Source organism: Zootoca vivipara, chromosome 1 (genome assembly GCF_965207765.1).
Source record: "Zootoca vivipara chromosome 1, rZooViv2.hap1.1, whole genome shotgun sequence".
NCBI classification, from domain to species: Eukaryota; Metazoa; Chordata; class Lepidosauria; order Squamata; family Lacertidae; genus Zootoca; species Zootoca vivipara.
Window position 1 is genome coordinate 32,411,831 of NC_142582.1, and position 21,620 is coordinate 32,433,450.

General features: G+C 43.0%; 1 protein-coding gene across 4 annotated transcripts in view; it reads right to left on the bottom strand.

Annotated features, from left to right (window-relative positions):
• Nucleotides 1–16,088, bottom strand: part of RIF1 (replication timing regulatory factor 1) — a 38,187-nt gene extending 22,099 nt beyond the window's left edge. For 3 of the 4 annotated variants that reach the window (XM_088661498.1, XM_035131558.3, XM_035131540.3), the window contains exons 1-10: nt 15,788–16,088; nt 9,201–9,279; nt 6,838–6,934; nt 6,183–6,313; nt 6,004–6,098; nt 5,206–5,395; nt 4,402–4,494; nt 4,170–4,308; nt 1,708–1,859; nt 458–575 (exon numbers count right to left, since the gene is read on the bottom strand). In XM_088661498.1, the coding sequence (XP_088517624.1) occupies nt 458–575; nt 1,708–1,859; nt 4,170–4,308; nt 4,402–4,494; nt 5,206–5,395; nt 6,004–6,098; nt 6,183–6,313; nt 6,838–6,934; nt 9,201–9,279; nt 15,788–15,912 (1,219 nt within the window). In that variant the 5' untranslated portion in view covers nt 15,913–16,088. The remainder of the gene's footprint in view (nt 1–457; nt 576–1,707; nt 1,860–4,169; nt 4,309–4,401; nt 4,495–5,205; nt 5,396–6,003; nt 6,099–6,182; nt 6,314–6,837; nt 6,935–9,200; nt 9,280–15,787) is intronic. The other variant, XM_035131567.3, reaches the window with a different exon arrangement.
• Between the last annotated feature and the right edge of the window lie 5,532 nt (nt 16,089–21,620).

Consider the following 21,620-nt stretch of genomic DNA (forward strand, 5'->3'; position numbering starts at 1 on the left):
AAAAGTTTTAAGACGGTGTCTTAAAAAGGGGGAAACACGGTAAAGGGTTTTGGGGGGGGAATCAAAAGACTTAACTACGGCTTCTATTTCAAAAACAGACTCAGACTATGCTGCTAATCTCAAAGCTTTACATGTAGTCTGAACATTTGTTTTAGAGAAATAATTGCAAGAGCTCTTAAAAGACTGTAGCCACAGAATCTTATAGTTTAATACACTGGAGATATGATTCAGATGCAACAAATGTACATGAGCAAAAAAGACAGATTCTTAAGTACACATGCTGAAGAACCTTTCCACATTAGGCTGTACAAACTGAAATATCCATTACAACAGGGTAGGTGCTGCTAAGGATAACTCCATGCACATGTAACCCCATGATATAAAATACAGTATTTGAATTTTTAGATTTCAGATTTGTTGCATCTGAATCCTGGTCAGAAAGAGATTTCCCTCCTACCTGATTTGTGTGCAGAACCTGGTGATAGTAAACTCTGGTTAATAGCTAACCGTGATGAATTTCCTTGTTGTAGAATGGGATCTAAGCTTAAAGTGCTCTGAATCAATGGCACACAAACCTAAAAGGAAAAAAAAAAGCATGAGGCGCAAACAGAAGTAACTTAACAGGTTGGGGCTTAACTGCCTGAACAAACAAAGACTTTAGTAGATTCCTACATGGAAGTCTGTTATCTAGCATTAGGTTAATGTACGTAAAATCCAGTATTGCCAGCCTCTGTACATGAATGAAAAAAAGGTTTTAATAAACTTCAAGTGTACCTCAGCAGTTCCATGAGCATAGTAAGTGTGCTTAAGGCTCCACAGTTTCGACAGTAAGAGGCAACAGTGATGCATTTGGGCACTACTATTAAATGCTACCCACAAACTAGTTCAGCCAGCTCAATTGAACTAAAATCAGCATAAATCCAAGTACTCTGGTTTAATGGGTTCTGCAGATCAGCTTTAATCACATAACCCACCTTTTCTCCAAGTAGCTCAAGGTTTACATGGCCATACTTCTTTCTGTTTTAGTCTCACAACAACCCTGTGAAGGAGGTTAGGCTGAGACACAGTAACTGGCCATCCTGTGAACTTCATGACTGAATCAAAAGTTGAACTTTGGTCTCTTAGGTCTTACCTATTCCTAACAACTACTTAAAGATAAAGGTAAAGGGACCCCTGACCATTAGGTCCAGTCGTGACCGACTCTGGGGTTGCGCGCTCATCTCGCATTATTTGCCAAGGGAGCCGGCGTATAGCTTCCAAGTCATGTGGCCAGCATGACAAAGCCGCTTCTGGAAAACCAGAGTAGCACATGGGAACACCGTTTACCTTCCCGCTGTAGCGGTTCCTATTTATCTACTTGCATTTTGACATGCTTTCGAACTGCTAGGTTGGCAGGAGCTGGGACCAAGCAACGGGAGCTCACCCCATCACAGGGATTCGAACCGCCGACCTTCTGATCAGCAAGCTCTAGGCTCAGTGGTTTAACCACAGCACCACCTGGGTCCCTTTTAACAACTACTTAACATATCATAACTATAAATTCTCCATTATGCAGGTAAGGGTGGTATTCAATACTAGTCCTAATCAGACTAAACCCAATGAAGTTAATGGACAAGTCAAATAAGAGAAAACAAAGCTAAGAGAACTTTTTGGGAAAGCTGCTTTAACTGGGGTTAATATTAGCATTAATATAAAAGATGAGATTACCTGTTCAAAGTGGGCTGGGAGATGAGGTCCCAACCTCATCAGTAAATACCACCAGACCTCTAGCTTTGTCAGTGCCAGAGCTTCTGTTCTCACGTGAATGGAGCTCAGTGGTTGCATTAGCAATTTCAGCCTTTTTGCACTGCACAAGATATCTTGGGGAAAGAAAATGAAACTTGGTTTTGTTACATGTGATTTAAAGTCAAAATCAGTTTTCACACTCAAGAGAGGAATTGTGGCCAAGTAATATATGCTTCCAACTTCAGGTGAACTTTTTTCAAAACCACAACAACCTGATTATTACTCATTTACTTATTTGTGAATATTAGAGAGGCAATACAGAGGTATAAACCTACTCACCTTTTCCAAAGTATCCAAAATCCTCAGAAGTATTTGATGGGTTTTTATTTTATTTTTACTTATAGTCATTTCTGGATCCCTTCATCAAAAATGCATGAGCAGATATTTGCCAGCACACTTTTTAACTATACAGTGGTACCTCATGTTACGAACTTAATTAGTTCCAGAGGTCCGTTTGTAACCCGAAACCATTCTTAACACGAGGCGCGCTTTCGCTAATAGCGCCTCCCGCTGCTACTGCACTGCCAGCGCACGACTTCCACTCGTATCCCAGGGCAAAGTTCGCAACTAGGGGCATCAACTTCCGGGTTAGTGGAGCTCATAACTCAAAGCATTCGTAAGGAGGACTGAACGTAACTCGAGGTTCCACTGTATAATAATTCTATAACACAGGGCTCCAACTCATGGGAAAGATAGCATGAATCTCCCTTTCAGATCTTTCCCCAATATATGGGTAGCATTTGTGTGGGTCTGGCACAAGGCTCAAATCATGCAGAAACAAACAGCTGTAAAGAGCTGGGCAGCTCTTGTACCTAAGGAAGTGGCTATGTGGCCACTGTTTCCATCCCAAACAGTCCTAAGAATTTCACATGTATTTGTGTAGCAACTTAACTCAGCTGAGCTGGTAGAGCATTAGACTCTTAATTTTGGAGTCATAGGTTTGAGCCCCACCTTGGGCAAAAGATTCCTGCATTACAGGGGGTTGGACTAGATGACCCTCATGGTGCCTTCCAACTCTACAATTCCATGATTTGGAACTCCTGCTTTTATTTACCTCTCTTTTAAATTAGTACCAGTGAGGGCAGTGAATGTCCTGTGTGAATGCCTGCAGGTGGTTAGAGGATGGGTGGCGGCTAACAGATTGAGGTTGAATCCTGACAAGACTGAAGTACTGTTTCTGGGGGACAGGGGGCGGGCGGGTGGGGAGGACTCCCTGGTCCTGAATGGGATAAGTATGCCCCTGAGGGACCAGGTGCGCAGCCTGGGAGTCATTTTGGACTCACAGCTGTCCATGGAGGCGCAGGTTAATTCTGTGTCCAGGGCGGCTGTCTACCAGCTCCATCTGGTAGGCAGGCTGAGACCCTACCTGCCCGCAGACTGTGTCACCAGAGTAGTGCACGCTCTGGTTATCTCCCACTTGGACTACTGCAATGCGCTCTACGTGGGGCTACCTCTGAAGGTGACCCGGAAACTGCAATTAATCCAGAATGCGGCAGCCAGGCTGGTGACTGGGAGCGGCCACTGGGACCACATAGCACCGGTCCTGTGAGATTTACATTGGCTCCCAGTACGTTTCCGAGCACAATTCAAAGTGTTGGTGCTGACCTTTAAAGCCCTAAACGGCCTCAATCCTGTATACCTGAAGGAGCGTCTCCACCCCCATCGTTCAGTCCGGACACTGAGATCCAGTGACGAAGGCCTTCTGGCGGTTCCCTCACTGCAAGAAGCAAAGCTACAGGGAACCAGGCAGAGGGCCTTCTCGGTAGTGGCACCCGCCCTGTGGAACACCCTCCCATCAGAGGTCAGAGAGATTAACAACTACTGTACCTGACATTTAGAAAATACCTAAAGGCAGACCTGTTTAGGGAAGTTTTTAATCTGTGATATTTTAATGTATCTTAATGTGTGTTGGAAGCCGCCCAGAGTGGCGAGGGAGACCCAGCGAGATGGGCGGGGTATAAATAATAAATTATTATTATTATTATTATATGTGAAGGTAACCTTTGGTCCCTTTTCACCCAAAAAAGCAAAAGTCTACGTGTTTGTAGCACACTGCTGGCTATGTTTGTTATTGATGCAGCAAAATATGTACAGCATATGCAAAAGCGCCAGAAATCACTATCACATACATAGAGACTAACTATTGACATGATGGGTGCCCCGAGTGCAGCATTAAACAACTCCCCCACTGTTTTCACTCGCACACACAAGTTGCTACTAAGTTGAAACAGATCTCAAGCACCCCATTAGAATTAATTCAACTGCAATCAACAGAACTTGCTTCCAAACAGGAAGTAGAGTGCATGAGGGTGCACAATTATTTTCTTTTTTCTACTTTAGCATGCTAATAAAATAAGTGAAAATTGCTTAGTATTTTAGTCTACCTGGATTTAGAGCAAAGTTATCAATCAGACTCTTCCATGCAATGAAAGCTATTTTCTTTACCACCGGTGACCCACTACGAAATCCTAGTTCTTCTAACTGCAGCAATGAATTGATAAAGCTTCCGCTACGATGAAGTGCCTGGAAGAGTAAAATATTGTTTTATGCAGTTAATGTATCCATATCATCAGTGGCTACAGTAGCTGAAATAAGAGAAATCAATGTCCAACTTACTTTACCAAGCAGCTTAATAAACAGAGGCCAAAGTTTCAAAACATATGTTTCATTTTTTGATGCAAATAGTTTTTGGAGTTCTGGGATTATTTTCTGCAAGAGGACAAACAACAACATTTATAAAAATAACCCAATACTAAATTAGTTTGTACGATTCCCCCCACCATCTTTTTTCCTCTCTCTCTCTCTCTCTCTCTCTCTCTCTCTCACACACACACACACCGGTCCCACTTGATGTGGCAGTGACTAACTATGGAAGAGATTTGGGGGTTGTGGTGGCTATAAAAATGTCAACTGTGTATGCAGCAGCGGTGAAAGAGCAAATTCTGTGCTAGGGATTAATAATAATAATAATAATTTATTATTTATACCCCACCCATCTGGCTGGGTTTCCCCAGCCACTCTGGGCAGCTTACAACAGAAAAATGAAATAAAACAATTAAACATTAAAAGCCTCCCTAAACAGGGAAATAGAAAAGGGATTGAAAATAAAGTGGAAGGTATGACTACTGACAGCTATTAACCAAAACAGCAAATTTTCAGAGGCGCAATGACACTGAATACTTGCTGGAGGGCGTGGGAATGATGAGGGAAAGGGCTATAATCTTCATGCCCTGCTGGAGATAGTAATATTTCATATGCAATTATGACATCATAAAATATAATTGCAAGTATATATGGAAAACTAGGAGTAGGGAGTCATATGAAGTGATCATGAAAGTAGACAGGGCCCTTAAGCATATATGTGGAATTCTTTAAAAAAACCACACCAAACCCCATCCTTAACATGTTTGCCTTCCTTACCGTAGTCATAAGTTCTTCAGTGACTGCTGCCACCTCCTGCTGCTTCTGAAGTAACAGTGGCACTCCCATCTCCAATGCAGTAGCACCTCTTAACTGCACTTTATGAGCAGAGTGGACAACCAAAGGGATAATCAGCTTCGCCCACTTTACAGCCTGTTCCTCCATGTGGGATGGAGCCTGTTCTATGAGCCTAAGTTCAGATATATTTGTCAGTATTAAGGATATGACCAAGGTTTGTCAGAAATATTGTGTAGTTAACATTGATTGATCTTCTTCACCAGTGTCTATCACAATGTGTTCTGGGTAACTGGAGTGTGTTTCAAAAGGCTTCTCAAGGAGAAGATCAGTAACAGGAAGAAAAGACAGTCTGGCCATCACTACAAATCTTCCCTGTAGTGCACTGTCATTGGTGTACTCTAAGGTGCACCCTCATTTCACATGCAGGAATATGCAGGTGGCCTGTATGGAGATTGAACCTGCAAACTTGGCATTAGCAGCGGTACGCTCTAACCAACTGAACTAATTCTAGGGTTTCCTAGAAAGTTGGGAAGCAGATGCAGCAGAGAGCAAACCATACAATAGAGAAATACAAACATTGCAACAACAGCAAATGGTATTCAGCATCTACAATGACTTAATATAATAGCCCTGGTGACTTGAGAAATAACCACCAGAGTGCAAGCCATTTTCTAAGCATGTACCCTGATTTTTCATCTACAACCAGATCAAGGTGTTTCTTAAGTGTTTTTTCTTCCTCACTTCTAACACACTTCCTCAACAATTTAACATGATACATACCGTATAATAACATTTAATGCTTCATATTCAACCACCATGGAATGCAAGTCTCCTTTATTCAGCACTGTTTCTAACATACCAATAATACTGGGTACCTGAAACACAAATGAGATGTGGGTGACTGAACATGTTAGTTTAACAAAATGTTATTTGTAGGAGATGGGACAGAGAACACTCACCAGCTTTCCAACAATATCAGAAGGAAAGGACTGCTTAGAGATCACCCAAAGTGCTCTAGTGCGAGTGTTTTTGTCCACAGCCTTTATAGCAACACTGTTCACTATTGACAGCAACTCCTGTATTTCTGATTCTGTAGAAAAAGAAAAGGGTAAATGGCATTTTTCAGTGTGGTAAAACATGAGGGGAGCTTGAAAATGATACAATGGTCATGAATCTGCTTATGGCCAGTATCACAAACTCAGTAGGGAAGGAACTAATGCAGTCCTCACTCATTCTAAGGAACTGCTGCTTGTGTGTTCTGAAATAGGACAGACACACGTGACAATGGTATAAAAGGGTAACAGATTCTAATATCTGCAGACCCAGAACAGGGCACTGAAGAATGCTGAAACCAGAAGCAAGCTGTGTCTTCTTGCCAGACTCAAGTCGCTAAAAACTGGGCCAGAGTTACAGTCACTGAAACTTGTAGCAATTTAGAAGTATCACATTTTAACACCAGGCCAGAGAGCTAAATAACATGATATTAATAGTATTACAGTACAATACCACATATATTTTATTCTATTGATATTTATGATACTGCTGGCAGTCCATCTGTAAAAAACAGATTTGGATTATTTATTAATTTTTGAAACAGAATAAAAAATTGTTTACCACATAGCAAAGCAGCAGTCTTTGAGTTAAACACACAGAATCCTAAGGCTTGCAAGGCTGCACTGCTCAATTCTGAGTTTTCAGTAGGAATATATGTCTACAAAAAGAAGGAATAAAGTTTTAACTCATGTCGACAAGACTTATTGACAATTTACTGCAATGGTTCAGAATTTTAAAATTGTGTCAATAAAAAGCAAAACAGCTACTCTTTTTGGTTGCTGTAAAAATATAGTATATGCTACACCTCAGATACAAAAGCTAGTTTATTGGCTAACTGCTTCTCCATTCTGAGCACCAGAGTCTAGGCACATTAGACTCCAACAGTTTCCCTCCTAGCATGAAGGGCCCTATCTCTTGTGCCACCAACCTAACCTGATCCATATGAACAGCAGATCCCAAAGCTGATCTTAACATACAGGATCTCCAAATCTAAGCATTCCATAATACCATGTAAAAAGCTGCTCCTTGCCTCTTTCCTTCTCTCTCAAACACACATGGATACAGTGTTTCTCCTTTTTTAAGACGTAGGCATAATATAAGACATAGCAGGATTTCTAAGCAATTGTGCGATATAAGCCATAACCCAAAAATAAGACATAGTGATAGACCCTTCCCCCCTCCCGCCAGCCAACTCCCCCCCCCCTAAAAATCTCTCCCCATTTTGCTGTCGCTCCAAAGACACGTATTTCTTTTAAAAGCTTGTAAAAATGCACTGAAGAGCCATAGCTGCTGGTTGCTGCAGCCTCGTGATTTCCCCTCCCGTTCGAATTTTTTTTTTTTTAGCTAGGCTGTGTGAGCTCTACTTGGTGAAGAGGAGAAAAGTGGCATTTGCGGTGGGGAGGAGATGAAACAGGAGGAAGAAAAGAGGGGTGATTGAAGACGCTGCCTTCCCCTTTAGGGAGAGACTCTGTGTGCGCGTCTCTCTCTCTCTCTCTCTCCCCTGCGTCTCTCTCTCTCTCTCTCTCTCTCACACACACAGCCCACCTCTCGCTTCCCCCCACCTTCCCCCCTTTTAAAAGCCTTTTAAAAAGTGAGGATTCTTTTTCTTTCTATTGCTTGTCTGTAGAGCTGCCCCTTTAAGGATTTTTACTGGTACCGGGATCGCTGCCTGTGGCTTCTCGCTGTTTAGGAGCTGCTAAAAGTTAACATTTTGTGGGTAAGAGCAGTTAGGACCAGCAGATTATCTCACCCCGCTTTCCTGCTGGCTCAATTGCTACTTAATTGCTACCATTTACCATCTTAATTGCTGCTCAGCTGCTTTCTTTGTTTTCTACAGTAAACCAAGTAGCCTGTTCTCAGCCGGTAGCCTCTTTGCTATCAGTGCCACAAAGTGCTACATTGTTGGAACTTTCGCTCTTAAGTCTTGGGCTGGCTGGTAGAGATCCTTATTTGCTTTACGTATAGGCTACTGCTACGACTGCATCACACAGATAGATTCCATTATACTGTACTGGTTTAAATTTAAGAAGCTCCAGTGTAGCAGATTGCTATTAAGTGAGTCCCCACCTGGGAGGAGAGAGAGAGAGAGCAGCCCTTCGGAGGAGCTCCCTCCCTCCCTCGCGAACATCCCAGGGCCGGGGAGAGAGGGCTGGGCCAGGGACGCACACACCTCCCTTCCCTCAGACTCCCTCTCACGGAGCTTGGTGGTGGCTGTTGCCCGTCCTTTTCTTTCAGTCAAGAGTCCTGCCCCGCAGGGAGCCAGGGAGCAAGAGGGGCACTGCTCCTGACGTAATAAAAATATGACATTCCCTGAAAATAAGCCACCCAGTGTTTTTTTGAGAAAAAAAAGTAATAAGACGGTGTCTTAAAATGTGAGAAACACGGTATATAGTTTCAGAAGCAGTTTCTAACATGGCTGGTGAGCTGCTGAGGCAACTCCCACTAAGTGATAGAGGTCTACTTCTGACAAGGGCCTGTGAACAAAATCGCCAACCGTTTACCAGGATGGATCTCTTAGCTTTGCTTAAATAAAAGAAAAACAAGACCAGCTGAATTCAACTTTGACATTTAGTTTCAGCCATGGACAAAGGTTGTGTAGGACTGTCAGCCTACAAACCTCACCACCACCTGCTGCTGCTCTGGAGGTTTTGCCAGGGCTGCCCACATGCTACTTCTGTCAACTGCTAGTCCTACCAAGTTTACTGCACACAAAGTGTAAAAGGAAATGTCTATGACAAACCAAGTATGGTAAGGAAAAGAAGTAGTCATTACCACTGGGGAGGTAGCAACTACCAGGTTGGGGTGGGGGGAGAATGTTAATAGCAGAAAGGGAAAGGCAAGTGCACAGAGAAGCCTTTACACATGGAATGGGATACTTATTAAAAAGAGGATTTACTAAAACCCATACAATTTTAAATACACACCTTAAATATCTTGTAGAGCTGAGGGAAGAGTTTCCCAACTTCAGATGCAAATTCTTTTCCCTCTTCACCAGTCAGGCGACTTAAAAGTAGAAAAAACACAACAGGTTTTCTGTTACACAGTTCAACATAGACAAAAAAGCACATTTTGGCAATTATGTAAATTACAAAGCTAAAGGGACATCTTCTGTATATATCATTTTCAAAAGCAACAGGCTGTTGCACAAAGTAAACTATGCTTGGCAAGTAAAGAACACAATGTCAAGGGAGTTGGCTATTACTGTTATTTTGGCTCAGTAATACTGCAAACACCATAACTGACAAAGCAATTTGTGCTTTTCCCTACCTCCCCATATTAATAGCCACCGCATTGCTCTTTCAGGCATCCCTCCACACTCCAGCACCACCCAAAGAAACAGAACCCAGGGAAGGGGTAGGCAGATAAAAGATTGGAGGCTTCTTCAGTTCTTTAAGAGTGAAAAAGCATTATAAAAGTAAGGAAATGAAAGTTACAGTGTAATAAAACAAATTCTACTCATTTCACTATTGCATGTACAGGTACAGTACATAATCAAATATTTAAAAACAAAAATAAAATGTTTAAAACACAAAGTGTTTGAAAACTTTGTTAACAAAATACAGTAGGGATACAACTTACATGGATTTTGCTTATGCAATCACAGCTTTATGTGCTTGGCCCCCCAAAATAAAAGGCATGTGAGCAGAAAAAAACTGTTGGAAGGGGCCATCTGAGATCTTGTGAGAGCCTCCAAAGCAGAGCCCAGAAAGGAAGGCTCTTTCCTCTTTCCTTCACTGGGTTCTGTGAAGGTCTTGCACAGGCTCTGGAGGGCTTTGAGAGCTCTTACACTGGATCAGAAAGGCAAGACATGTGGACAGTTCCAGGACGTCATTATAACTATGCAATTTTGCTTTTATACACTACCCCCTGGAACAGAACCCTTGCACAATGCCATTACAGTATTGCAAGTCTGAGAAAAGCAAGTCTAACCACCAATGAATGTGGTGAATGTCATGTTCATTAACTTGTGTGGGATCAAGGAGAGTTTCATTCTGCCATTTGAAAACAACTAATCTGCTTAATGCTATCTACAGATTTCTCAACTGTTTTCAAAAAACAGGGAACTGTCTTGTCACCGGTGACACAATCTGGTATTAAGAGCATTCTCAGAAAAATGCCAATGCAACCTTAGGAATACGAGAGGCAAATTGACTCACTTTACAAAAACTTGCATGGAGCCAATGTTACTAAAGCTCCTGCCAACCTAGCAGTTTGAAAGCACGCCAGTGCAAGTAGATAAATAGGTACTGCTGTGGTGGGAAGATAAATGGCATTTCTATGCACTCTGGCTTACATCACCGTGTTCCATTGCACCAGAAGCAGTTTAATCATGCCAGCCACATAACCTGGAAAGCTATCTGTGGACAAACACCAGCTTCCTTGGCCTGAAAGCGAGATGAGTGCCGCAACCCCATAATCGCCTTTGACTGGACTTGACCGCCTAGGGTTCCTTTACCTTTTTTACCCTTTTACTAAGTATCACATAATGGCATGAATCCTAAATTGCTCCTCTGTTCATGTAAGTGACGGAATTGGCTTCAAGTTACAAGAAATAAGATTTCAACTCAACATCAGGAAGAACTTTCTGGCGATAAGAGCTGTTCAACAGTGGAACAGGCGCCCTCAGAAGGTGGTGGAATCTCCTTCATCAGATGTTTAAAGCAGAGGGTGGATAGCCATCTGTCATAGATGTTATGGTTGAGATGGAGGTTGGACTAGATGACTCTCGGTGTCTCTTCCAACTCTATAATTCTTTGAACTTCTCCCTCAAACAGCAACTTGCACGCACGCACACACACACACACACACACACACACACAATATCATTCAACATTCCCCACCCCCCAGGAATAGATTTTTAAGGGAGTGTAAGGGGAGTAATTCTGCAAACTGTCTTAGCAGGGAACCTATAATTCAAGTCATTGCATTTACAGCCACCGTGAAGATGCAGAAAACTGCAAATAATGCTGACTTGTTGGCTCAAAGGTTGAAAGTGGCACACAAAACATGCTAATCTTGACAAAGCTAATCAGAAAGCTAGCTTTGTAAATGAAAATATGGTAATATATTTAAATTCACTTCTATTGTGCATTTGTTCTTCATGCTCACCCTTTGGCACTCAAATGAACACACAAGTAGCCAACCTGTTGCATAGATAAGACTTTACTTCCTACTTATCTAAGACTCATAGCTAAGATGGTAGGAAGATGTTTTCATGCACAGATTGCATGACATACTAAATGAACTTTTAAAAAATTGTTGTGACTGAGCTAGGTGCCATCTCCCTACCCTATTCATCTATATTAAGGCTCTATTTCTTAATGTGAAGGAATTAAAAAGCACAATCAATGTTGAACTTACATTAAAACTGGCACATTTGGTTATATTTTGCTTGCCAGATTCTAATTTATCAGTTTCAAGGGGAGGGCAGTGGGGCTCAGTGATAGAGCACAGACTTTGCATGCAAAAGGGCCCCAGTTAAATTCTTTACATTCCCATGGAGTGCTAGAAGACAGCCATGTCTGAAATCCTGAACCGCTACTACCAGACATTATAGATCAGGCATAGGCAACCTTGGCTCTCCAGATGTTTTGGAACTACAACTCCCATGATCCCTACCTAACAGGGCCCGTGGTCAGGGATCATGGGAGTTGTAGTTCCGAAACATCTGGAGAGCCAAGGCTGCCTATGCTGGTATAGATCATTGACAGGGTGGTGGTGCTATAGATGGGGGGGGGAGCTAAACCCTAGAAATCAATACAGTAATGGGAAAAAGAAAGTGCACCCTCTTTGAATATCAGGACACAGTAGCAATCATTTGTTCCTTAGGTCTTTATATTGGGTAAATACAACCTCAGATGAACAACAACACATGACATATTACATGGTGTACCATATCATGATTCACTTAACAGAAATAAAGCCAAGATGGAGAAATCATGTGTGAAAAACTAAGTACACCCTTACTGCTTCCATAGGAATTAAGATGCTAAGTAGCAGACAGGGGCTGCTAATCAAATGCCCTTGCTTAATTAATCATCAGCAAGTGTGCCAACTTCTATAAAAGCTGAGGTTTTAGCAGTTTGCTGGTCTGGAGCATTCAGGTGTGTTTTAACACAATGCCAAGGAGCAAAGATGACACAATGCTCTTAAAGAAGCAAGTGTTGCTGCCCATGAAACTGGGGTTTGGAAGGTTGCCAGGGTAACTGCGTATTTGAGATGACAGGGAAATAGAGATGTGAAGGCCCGGAAAAAAAACCGGAAAAATTTGGGGAAAACCTGTTTTTTTCCTGAAACCTTTTTTGCTTTTTTCTGAAAAATTGAAAAAATAAAAAATAGATTATGGAATGTTTTATTTTAACATGATGAATAAAATATTTTAAGATAAATTCAAATATTTTATAAATCATTTTTTTAAAAAATGCATGGTATCAGATTATTCTAATTTATGTGAGGACAAGCAAGTCCTAGGTTACAAACTGAACTCTCCAATGCAAGAACAAGATACATTTCTTCCTTTAGGAGGTGCTGTTGTCACCAAAAAAGAAATACCGTAGGTTTCAGTTTTGTTTTTGCATGTGTGTTCTGTGAAAGGGTAGAGAAGCTTTTTTCAATCCGAGCAAACCTTCAGTTTTTAGAAGTCCATAACTGTGATAATGACAGACACAACAGAGTAGATGCAGCAGCAGAGACTGAAACTGATACTGATCATTACAGCTCAGAAAATGATTCTGATTAAATTTCATGCCCATTCATTGAAACTTAGTCCCACTTCCTTCTTCAGTTCTTTTTATGAGAATGTTTTTTTAAATACTGTGGAGAGGAAATATGAATAATTGATACTTCTGGATTTTTAAAAATTGTTTTGTGGAGTTTTTTTGTTCCACATAAACTAGTAAACTGTTCAGGACACTGTTGCTCCATTTGTTACAAATGCAAATAAATATTATTTTAAAAGTTTGTAATAATTGTTTGGATACACTATATTTTTAATATGCTAGTTGTGATAATTTATGCCCGTTAAAATTGTCCATTGTTATATTTTATGTTTCTAAAGTAACAATGACTTTCAATCTGGAAAAGAAAAAAGAAGTGGTAATGTAGCATTTTTTTCAATTTTTCCGAAAATTTCAGTCCCCCCCCCCAAAAAAAACCCGGGGAAAACCCGGGGTTTTCTCTGAGCTTCAAAATTTCCAGAAATTCTACATCTCTACAGGGAAAGGAAGTCTGGTAGCAAGGGGTTCCGGGAAGGAGGAGGAAGGGCTGGGATCCATGGGAGGGCAGGCTGGCTACAGAGCTGAGTGGGAGAGATACCTTGGACTCCAGGGCTGCATTGCTGTGGGCTACAACCCACTCTTGAAATGACCGTGCTGTGAGATCTGCACACCCTCCATGCAGACTGAAGGTGTAAAGAGGTGAATAAACCATATTTTTTAAAGTTACGACAGTCTCTACCACCATGTCTCAATTCTCCAAAGGAACACGGACCCTGGTTGGGTGCCTGCCACTACTTGGCAGAGACAGGGCTAGGCACCCAACTTTTGTAACAATATTTAATTTGACACTGCAGTTTATCCAGGCATTTGGTGGTTGAAGAATACTGCTCCCGTTAACCCAGTGATTGCTGGATGGAAGAATGTCCTTCAAGTTAATTGCTTTTCGACTGCTTTTGATCTATAACTGCTTTTGCATGTTTTTAACTGCAACTTAATTTTTTTTAACCATTTTAGAATTTTTGAGTTGGTTTTGTTTTTAAAGTCTGTATCTGTCACCCTGGGGTAGGAAAGGGTGGGAGACAAATTCAATAAATAAAACTAGTGTGTGTTACAGCACTGCTTAAAGGTAAAGGTACCCCTGACCGTTAGGTCCAGTTGTGGACGACTCGGGGGTTGCACGCTCATCTCGCTCTATAGGCCGAGGGAGCCAGCGTTTGCCCGCAGACAGCTTCTGGGTCATGTGGCCAGCATGACTAAGCCGCTTCTGGGGAAACAGAGCAGTGCACAGAAACACCATTTACCTTCCTGCCGGAGTGGTGCCTATTTATCTACTTGCACTTGATGTGCTTTTGAACTGCTAGGTGGGCAGGAGCTGGGACCGAACAACGGACGCTCACCCCATCGCGGGGATTCGAACTGCTGACCTTCCGATCGGCAAGCCCTAGGGCCTAGGCTCTGTGGTTTAGACCACAGCGCCACCCGTGTCCCTTACAGCACTGCTTACTGTCATGAATTGCATTTATGTAACTGTTTTAAATTTTTGTGTACTGTGTGGATAATAATAATTATTTATATCCCGCCCACCTGGCTGGGTTTCCTCAGCCACTCTGGGCGGCTCTCAACAGAATATTAAAAATGTGATAACACATCAAACATAAAGGCCTGCAAATAAAACAAATAACAAAACAAATAATGAATGAATGTTTGAGTTATAAGTAGGTCTCAGGTCAGGAAAAGTTGAAGACAGCCAAAGTACAGTGGTACCTCTACTTACAAATAACTCTACTTACGAATGGAGCTCTGTCCGCCATCTTGGATGCGGTTTAGTTAGGATTTTTTCTACATATGAATTTTTTCTCCCAATGCGTTCCTATGGGATTCGACTTACAATTTTTTCTACTTACAAATGTGCATTTGGAATGCATTAAATTCGTAAGTAGAGGTACCACTGTAGACAACTCTGAGCTAGAGGAACTCATCGTAAGGCAGCTTCCTAGACACCTCAGGTAAACATGAATAGAATCAAGACTGCGCAAAGACTTGATTTATTTTTTAAAAGGAAAAACCACCCCTCACTAAGTACAGAAGCACAGAGATAATCTCATTCTTAGACAACTGACACACACTGGTGTCTATGCGAAGCTCTCACATACTCCTTCCAGTGAAAAAGGAAACGCCCCCCCCCATAGCAACTCCAAACAGAGAGGACCCACACCACACGCCCACTTCGGGAGGGGGGCTCCTCTCTGCCTTTTAACAGTGCAGCAGACAAACTTTCCAACAGTGAAACCCTCTCTCCCCCAAATCTCCCCCCTCCCCATCACCCAAGCTGAGGAAAGCTTCGCCTGTTGATTGACTGCGCGCAATGCCGGCGCGCCCTTTTCGAAACGCAAGATGCGTTCGAAAGTCGTTAAAAGCCCAACCGAAATGGTTTCAGAGCACTTAACATTCACGGCCTCGCAGCTCCTTAGAAGTTTTTTTTTTTTGACGAGAAGGGAAGCAGACAGGCTGCAACCCCACCCCCCACCCGCCTCGAGATGCCCGCCTCCTCTGGGCCAGTGAGCGAAGAGGGTCGGAGCCCTACCTAATAAAAAAGAAACCCGCTCTTTACCCAATAACCCTCCCTCATCCCTCAGGTGTGGTGGTGGTGTTTTTTTTTGAAAACTGGGACCGGAGCTAAAGCCTGGCCGCGAGATACCGCCACAAGCAGACCCGCCCGGGCTCCCCTCCCCCCCCCGAGACCCGCCTGCCCGCAAGGCCGCAGGAGGGACCCGCCGCCCCCGCCGGACACTCACTTGGTGAGGGTCAGCAGCGCGTCCGTGAGCGCCGCTGGCGCGGCTGCGGGGTCTTCCAGGGTCTCCAGCAGGGGACGGAGGCTCCCGCTCGGGCAAGGCCCCGTCGTGGAGTCAGCGCCGCTCATGGTGCCGCCGGCAGCCTCTTTCTCGCCAGCTCCTCAAGGGGAAAAGTGCGCTTCCCGCGCTCTTCGCCTTCTCTCGCTCTCCCGCGCGCGCGCTCACTCTCGCGCTCTCTCTCTCCTTTTCTCGCGGGCTAAGATGGCGAAGCGCGGGACTTCTCTAGCCGCGTCATTGTGTTTATGCGGAAGAAGGGGAAGCTGCCGCCCAATCACCGGGCTCGGAGGGGGCTCGGAGGAAGCCAGAGCGCCGAGCTAGTCGAGCAGGGCGCCGCGAGGTAGAACCGCAGAGTTCATCCATCGGCCAGCTTTCCTCTGAAATGCATATGAAGACTTTCTCCCTGCTCCTTCCATACTCTCTGCTGGGATGTTGAAAAACAGACCGGGTGGTTTCGTTTGCATGGCCATGCCAGGGCCTTCTCTCTCTCTCTCTGAAGAAATGGGTCTAATTACATCCCAAATGCCCCCCCAAATAATACTTCTTGCCAATGGTCCCCCCCAAATAGTACTTCTTCCTATTTTTTAGCGGACGGGAGGGAAGGTTCTACAGAAACAACTTTGGGGGGGGGGGGGTTGCCGGGGTTGGCAGTTGTCCCTCGTCATTGGAAAGGGGGGGGAATGAGAAGATGTACGATACCAGTATGGTGGGATATTGGTATGGACAAATGTGGAGTACTGCTCCAATGGAGAATTGAGAATACTGCAGAAGATTCATTTTATATAAATCGGGTCTGCTCCATTATACGGCTTCTAAAGAACGCTGATTGGTGTCTCCATCCACTTCTTTGAGTGGATGTCTTAGGATAAAATCTCTTCCCCACCCACGATGATATTGGGTACTATCTGTAATGAACATTTAAAAAGGATCGTCCATTATCAACAAGTATACAATTCATTAATCTCTGGACCTGCCTGTTTTGTACCTCACCCTTCATATTTTTGTGCTGCTGCTTCTGAATATTTTGGGTATCCAAACTGAAATAAATTATTTATTTATTTAAGAATCACAGAGTTGGTTCTTCTAAGCTAGGTGCCCTGTGGAGACCACAATGGTCTGACTCAGGCCTTATACATATTGTACTGTTGTTTACTTGTTGTTTACTTGCCATCCAATACACTTTCATCGCTGATTTGGCTAATGCCATCCTTAGGTACGTAAGGTCCAAAGGTGGACATTACATACCAGCAGGCCTCTAAGTTGTTTGAGGCCAAATCGATTGCACAACTGCTCCATTAGAATTAGTGCAACCCAAATTCTTAAGATCTGCTTTACAAGTACTGTACCTAAATATTTCTCCAATGCCACCACACGCCTCGAAACTGGATTCATAGGCCACTCTGGCTTCATCAAGGCCAGAGTGTGGCTTCCCACTCTTAATTATTGGCTGAGACTAGCCTTCTTTCCGAGCGGCCTTGCTTCCTTGACCATTAAAGACGACTTCCAAACAACATGGAAAGCAGCACTGGGAAATATAATAACAACTTTAGGTTTTAATTCACAGATACTACTTGCCATGGGGTATGAAGAAGCAAAAAACAACATTAAACAGTGAGTAGTGGATATAGAACGACAGGTAGACCTAGCCAGTGTGGTGTAGTGGTTAAGAGCGGTAGACTTGTAATCTGGGGAACCAGGTTCGCGTCTCCGCTCCTCCACATGCAGCTGCTGGGTGACCATGGGCTAGTTACACTTTTCTGAAGTCTCTCAGCCCCACCTGCCTCACAGGGTGTCTGTTGTGGGGGAGGAAGGGAAAGGAGAATGTTAGCCACTTTGAGACTCCTTCGGGTAGTGATAAAGCGGGATATCAAATCCAAACTCCTCCTCCTCTTCTTCTTCTTCTTCTTCTTCTTCTTCTTCTTCTTCTTCTTCTTCTTCTTCTTCTTCTTCTTCTTCCAAAATTCCTAATTAGTGAAACTAGAAGATACTTGACTGCCCAAATGCCATACATAGCTAATATTGAAATACCAAAACAGCGAAGGGCTTTTACCATGGCCCACTGTCAGGCTCTCCCTTCAGCAATTCAAGAAGGCCGCTATAGGAAGATACCTTACGGGGAGAGGAAATGTCCATGTGGCTCTGGGCAGCAGGAAAAAACAGAACATGCCTTTCTTTATTGCAAGTATTATAAAGACGTTCGAGCCAGGTTTATCCAACCCGTCCTATATAAGTTCCCTGGGCGTTCAGAACAGCATAACATCTCCCTATTACTAAAGGACGAAAGCCCAGAAGTCACATATTCAGTCGCCAGATTCTGCACTGCCATGATAGACATTCGTTGAAGGATGGTCTATGGTACAAATCAGTCATAAAATGAAGACCCATATTGTTAGATCTGTATCATTGAATCCTCATCCCATATAGCTGTTTAACAAGTCCTTTTTAATCCCTCTTATTAGTTTTATCCACCTATTATTTATGCTTAACCAAGTATTTTATGTATATGTTTTAATCTATGGTTAGTTTCTGCCCCTATTGATTTCATGATTATTTGCTTAGATTCATATTGTTATGTTATTTAAATGTTTTGCTTATGCTGGTCTGTAACCTAATAAAGTAAATTCATTCATTCATTGCTGATTTGGGAAACAGTGTACACTGTACACATTACCCACAATATGACTTGTATCCTATCTTGTATACAGTGGTGCCTCGCTTAACGAACGCCCTGCTTAACGAAATTTCCGCTTAATGAAAGGATTTTTCGAGCGGAGGTTGCTTCGCTAGACGAATGCGTTTTCGTCTAGCGAATCGCAGTTTCCCATAGGAATGCATTGAAATTCAATTAATGCGTTCCTATGGGCAAAAAACAATTCGAAAAAAATTCAATGCATTCCTATGGGACTCGCTAGACAAATTTTTTCGTTATAAGAAAAGACCCGTGGAACGAATTAAATTCGTGTAGCGAGGCACCACTGTACTGTGTTTTTTGTGTGAATGTGGTTTGATGTGGCTTTCCCTGTATGAGCTTCAATCTGAATAAACAAAAACCAAAAACTTAGCAGTGTTTTCAGTTGATGTGCACACGACACATGCATGTTTACTCAGAAGTAAACCCCATTAAGTTCAATGGGACATTCCCAGTTAAGTGTGTATAGGGTTTAAAGTTGTATTTAGAATTCAAGTGTAGACATAATGGATTCAGCTAAGACAAAAGTTCAGTTTAAAACTGAACTCTAGATTTATCCAAGCTTAAAGTAGGTCAGACTTCTGCGCTCCCAAGGATAACTCAAGTGACCTTTAATTATCTTTAGTACTCATAAAGGAGCCAAAGGATCTTTCACGCCCTCGAATCACCTCTAATTGTAGTCTTGGGCATTGTATAGCAGCAGAGTCATTTGGTTGTTGGACTGTATAATGTTTGTTAGGCTAAGCATGCACACCTTTTTTTGAAGTAAAGAGAAACATGATAGTCTTTCTATCAACTAACCTGGCAGTATTTTAGAGTATCAGTAACAAAGCATCAAGACAGAGGGGAGGAGCTAGTTGAGTTAAGCACCTGAGTTTGGTAGCCAGCTGCAGAGGCCAGGCAAGTTTCAAAGCAAACCTAACCCCACAAGCCAGAATTAAGTACCTGTACTTGCATTCAGTGCGGGTACTTGCATTCAACACGGGACGCGGGTGGCTCTGTGGGACGCGGGTGGCTCTGTGGGTTAAACCACAGAGCCTAGGGCTTGCCGATCAGAAGGTCGGCAGTTCGAATCCCCGCGACGGGGTGAGCTCCTGTTGCTCGGTCCCAGCTCCTGCCAACCTAGCAGTTTGAAAGCATGTCAAAGTGCAAGTAGATCAATAGGTACCACTACAGCGGGAAGGTAAACAGCGTTTCCTTGCGCTGCTCTGGTTTGCCAGAAGCGGCTTTGTCATGCTGGCCACATGACCTGGAAGCTGTACGCCGGCTCCCTCGGCCAATAAAGCGAGATGAGCGCCGCAACCCCAGAGTCGGTCACGACTGGACCTAATGGTCAGGGGTCCCTTTACCTTTTACTTGCATTCACATCATCTTAAAATGTTGGGAAACATTTTAAATTAATAAATGTTAAACCATGGCTACATTATAGGAAGGCACATTGACAAGCCTCAGGTTCATGTGATCGCTCTTCAATGCAGTGCTGAGATGTTTTGAAACTTCCTCTTGTTTTTACTACCATAGGTAATACTGTATTAGCTGTGATACACTGAAGAGTTGGGTAGGCATTACATTTTTGAAAGCTTTGGGAGCTTTGCATAATTGTGTGTCTGTGGACATTCTGAAACTTTACAGTTATGTGACTGCTAGAACATAAATAAGCCCAGCACTTATTAATACCAGATTGTTTGCAAGGTTGTACCTGTAACTGCTGGCAGAAGCATACAAAATAACCTGTGCTTATTTGCGATCCTAGGCACTAAAATCTGTGAGTAGGGCTGCAGAACTAGGAATAGAGGGGATTCACTGAGACCACTAGATGGCAGAGTTTAGTAGTGTCTGTTTATAGATTCCGTTCTTGTAGCAGGATGGCAGAGGGTCAAATCACAGGCTACATGAGAATATCATTGTATTTAAATCTCCAGTGGCAGTTCTTTCTAATGAAAAGCAGCTCAGCAAAAGAGGCAATTTGGACTGGAAAAATGATGTGGGTAGGACCGAGAGTGTGTTTAACCTTTTCCCATCTGCTTTTCTATGGCAACTCCCCTTCCCAGCTGTTCTTCTCCCTGCCCCTGCCGGGATACAGATGTGTATTTATTCTTTGTTACGGTATATTATTGTGCAACTCTATAACTTCTACTTTGGCCGTCCTATTAAGTAGCCTTTGTTATCATTGATGAAGGAGATTGCTTCTCACAGTTTAAGTTCTTGGCAGGAATACAAGAAGCTGCCTTATACGAGGGTTGTCATATTTTAAAAAGTGAAAATCTGGACACAAAAGTTGTTGAGCATCCTGGAATATCCTGCTCAATTAATCCTTTACCAGGATCTTTCATGCATTCCTTTACCAATCTACAGAAACCCTACATTTTTGGAGATATCAAGGGGAAGAAAATGAAGTTTTTGAGCTATTTTTGAGGAAATTCGTCAAAATCGACACTTCCGACATGGGTTGCTATGTCTGGGAAATTCCAGGCATATGGCAGCCCTACCTTATACTGTACTGACCAAGGGCTCATCTAGCTCAGAATCATCAATACTGACAGTTGCCCAAGATTTCAGACGGGTCTTTCCCTGGCCTTTGTGGACAGATGCCAAGGTTTGGCATTATGCGTTTGAAGCATAGGCCACTATCCAACTGCTGTGTCTCATCAGTGCATGGATTTATGTGTGTATTCCACAACCTCCCCAAATCAGCTCCACAGCGTTGGGGAAAACCCTAGAACAGATTTTTGTTGGTGTATTGCCAAACTTGAAATGAGCCTGGAAGTGCGGCCTTGAGGCATGTCTAAAACTTCTGGTTAGCAACAAGATTTCTCCCCAGCAACGGGTGTTCTTATCAGGGCACATCTGGAGGAGGAGAGATGCGGTGGAATGTGAGGCAGTCAGTGTTGGTCAGTGTGTCTGCCAGAATTTGTGAAAATCTGATTTGAGGAGGGTGCAGCGGGGAGTTCCATTGCACATGTGTAAATTCTTGCACTGATGGGACACATTAGTTGGATGCTGCCCTTATATATTCTACCACTGAGCTATGACTTTTCAGGTTCCAGAAGACTGATTTTTAATTATCTATTCTGAGGCCTTTGCTGAGCC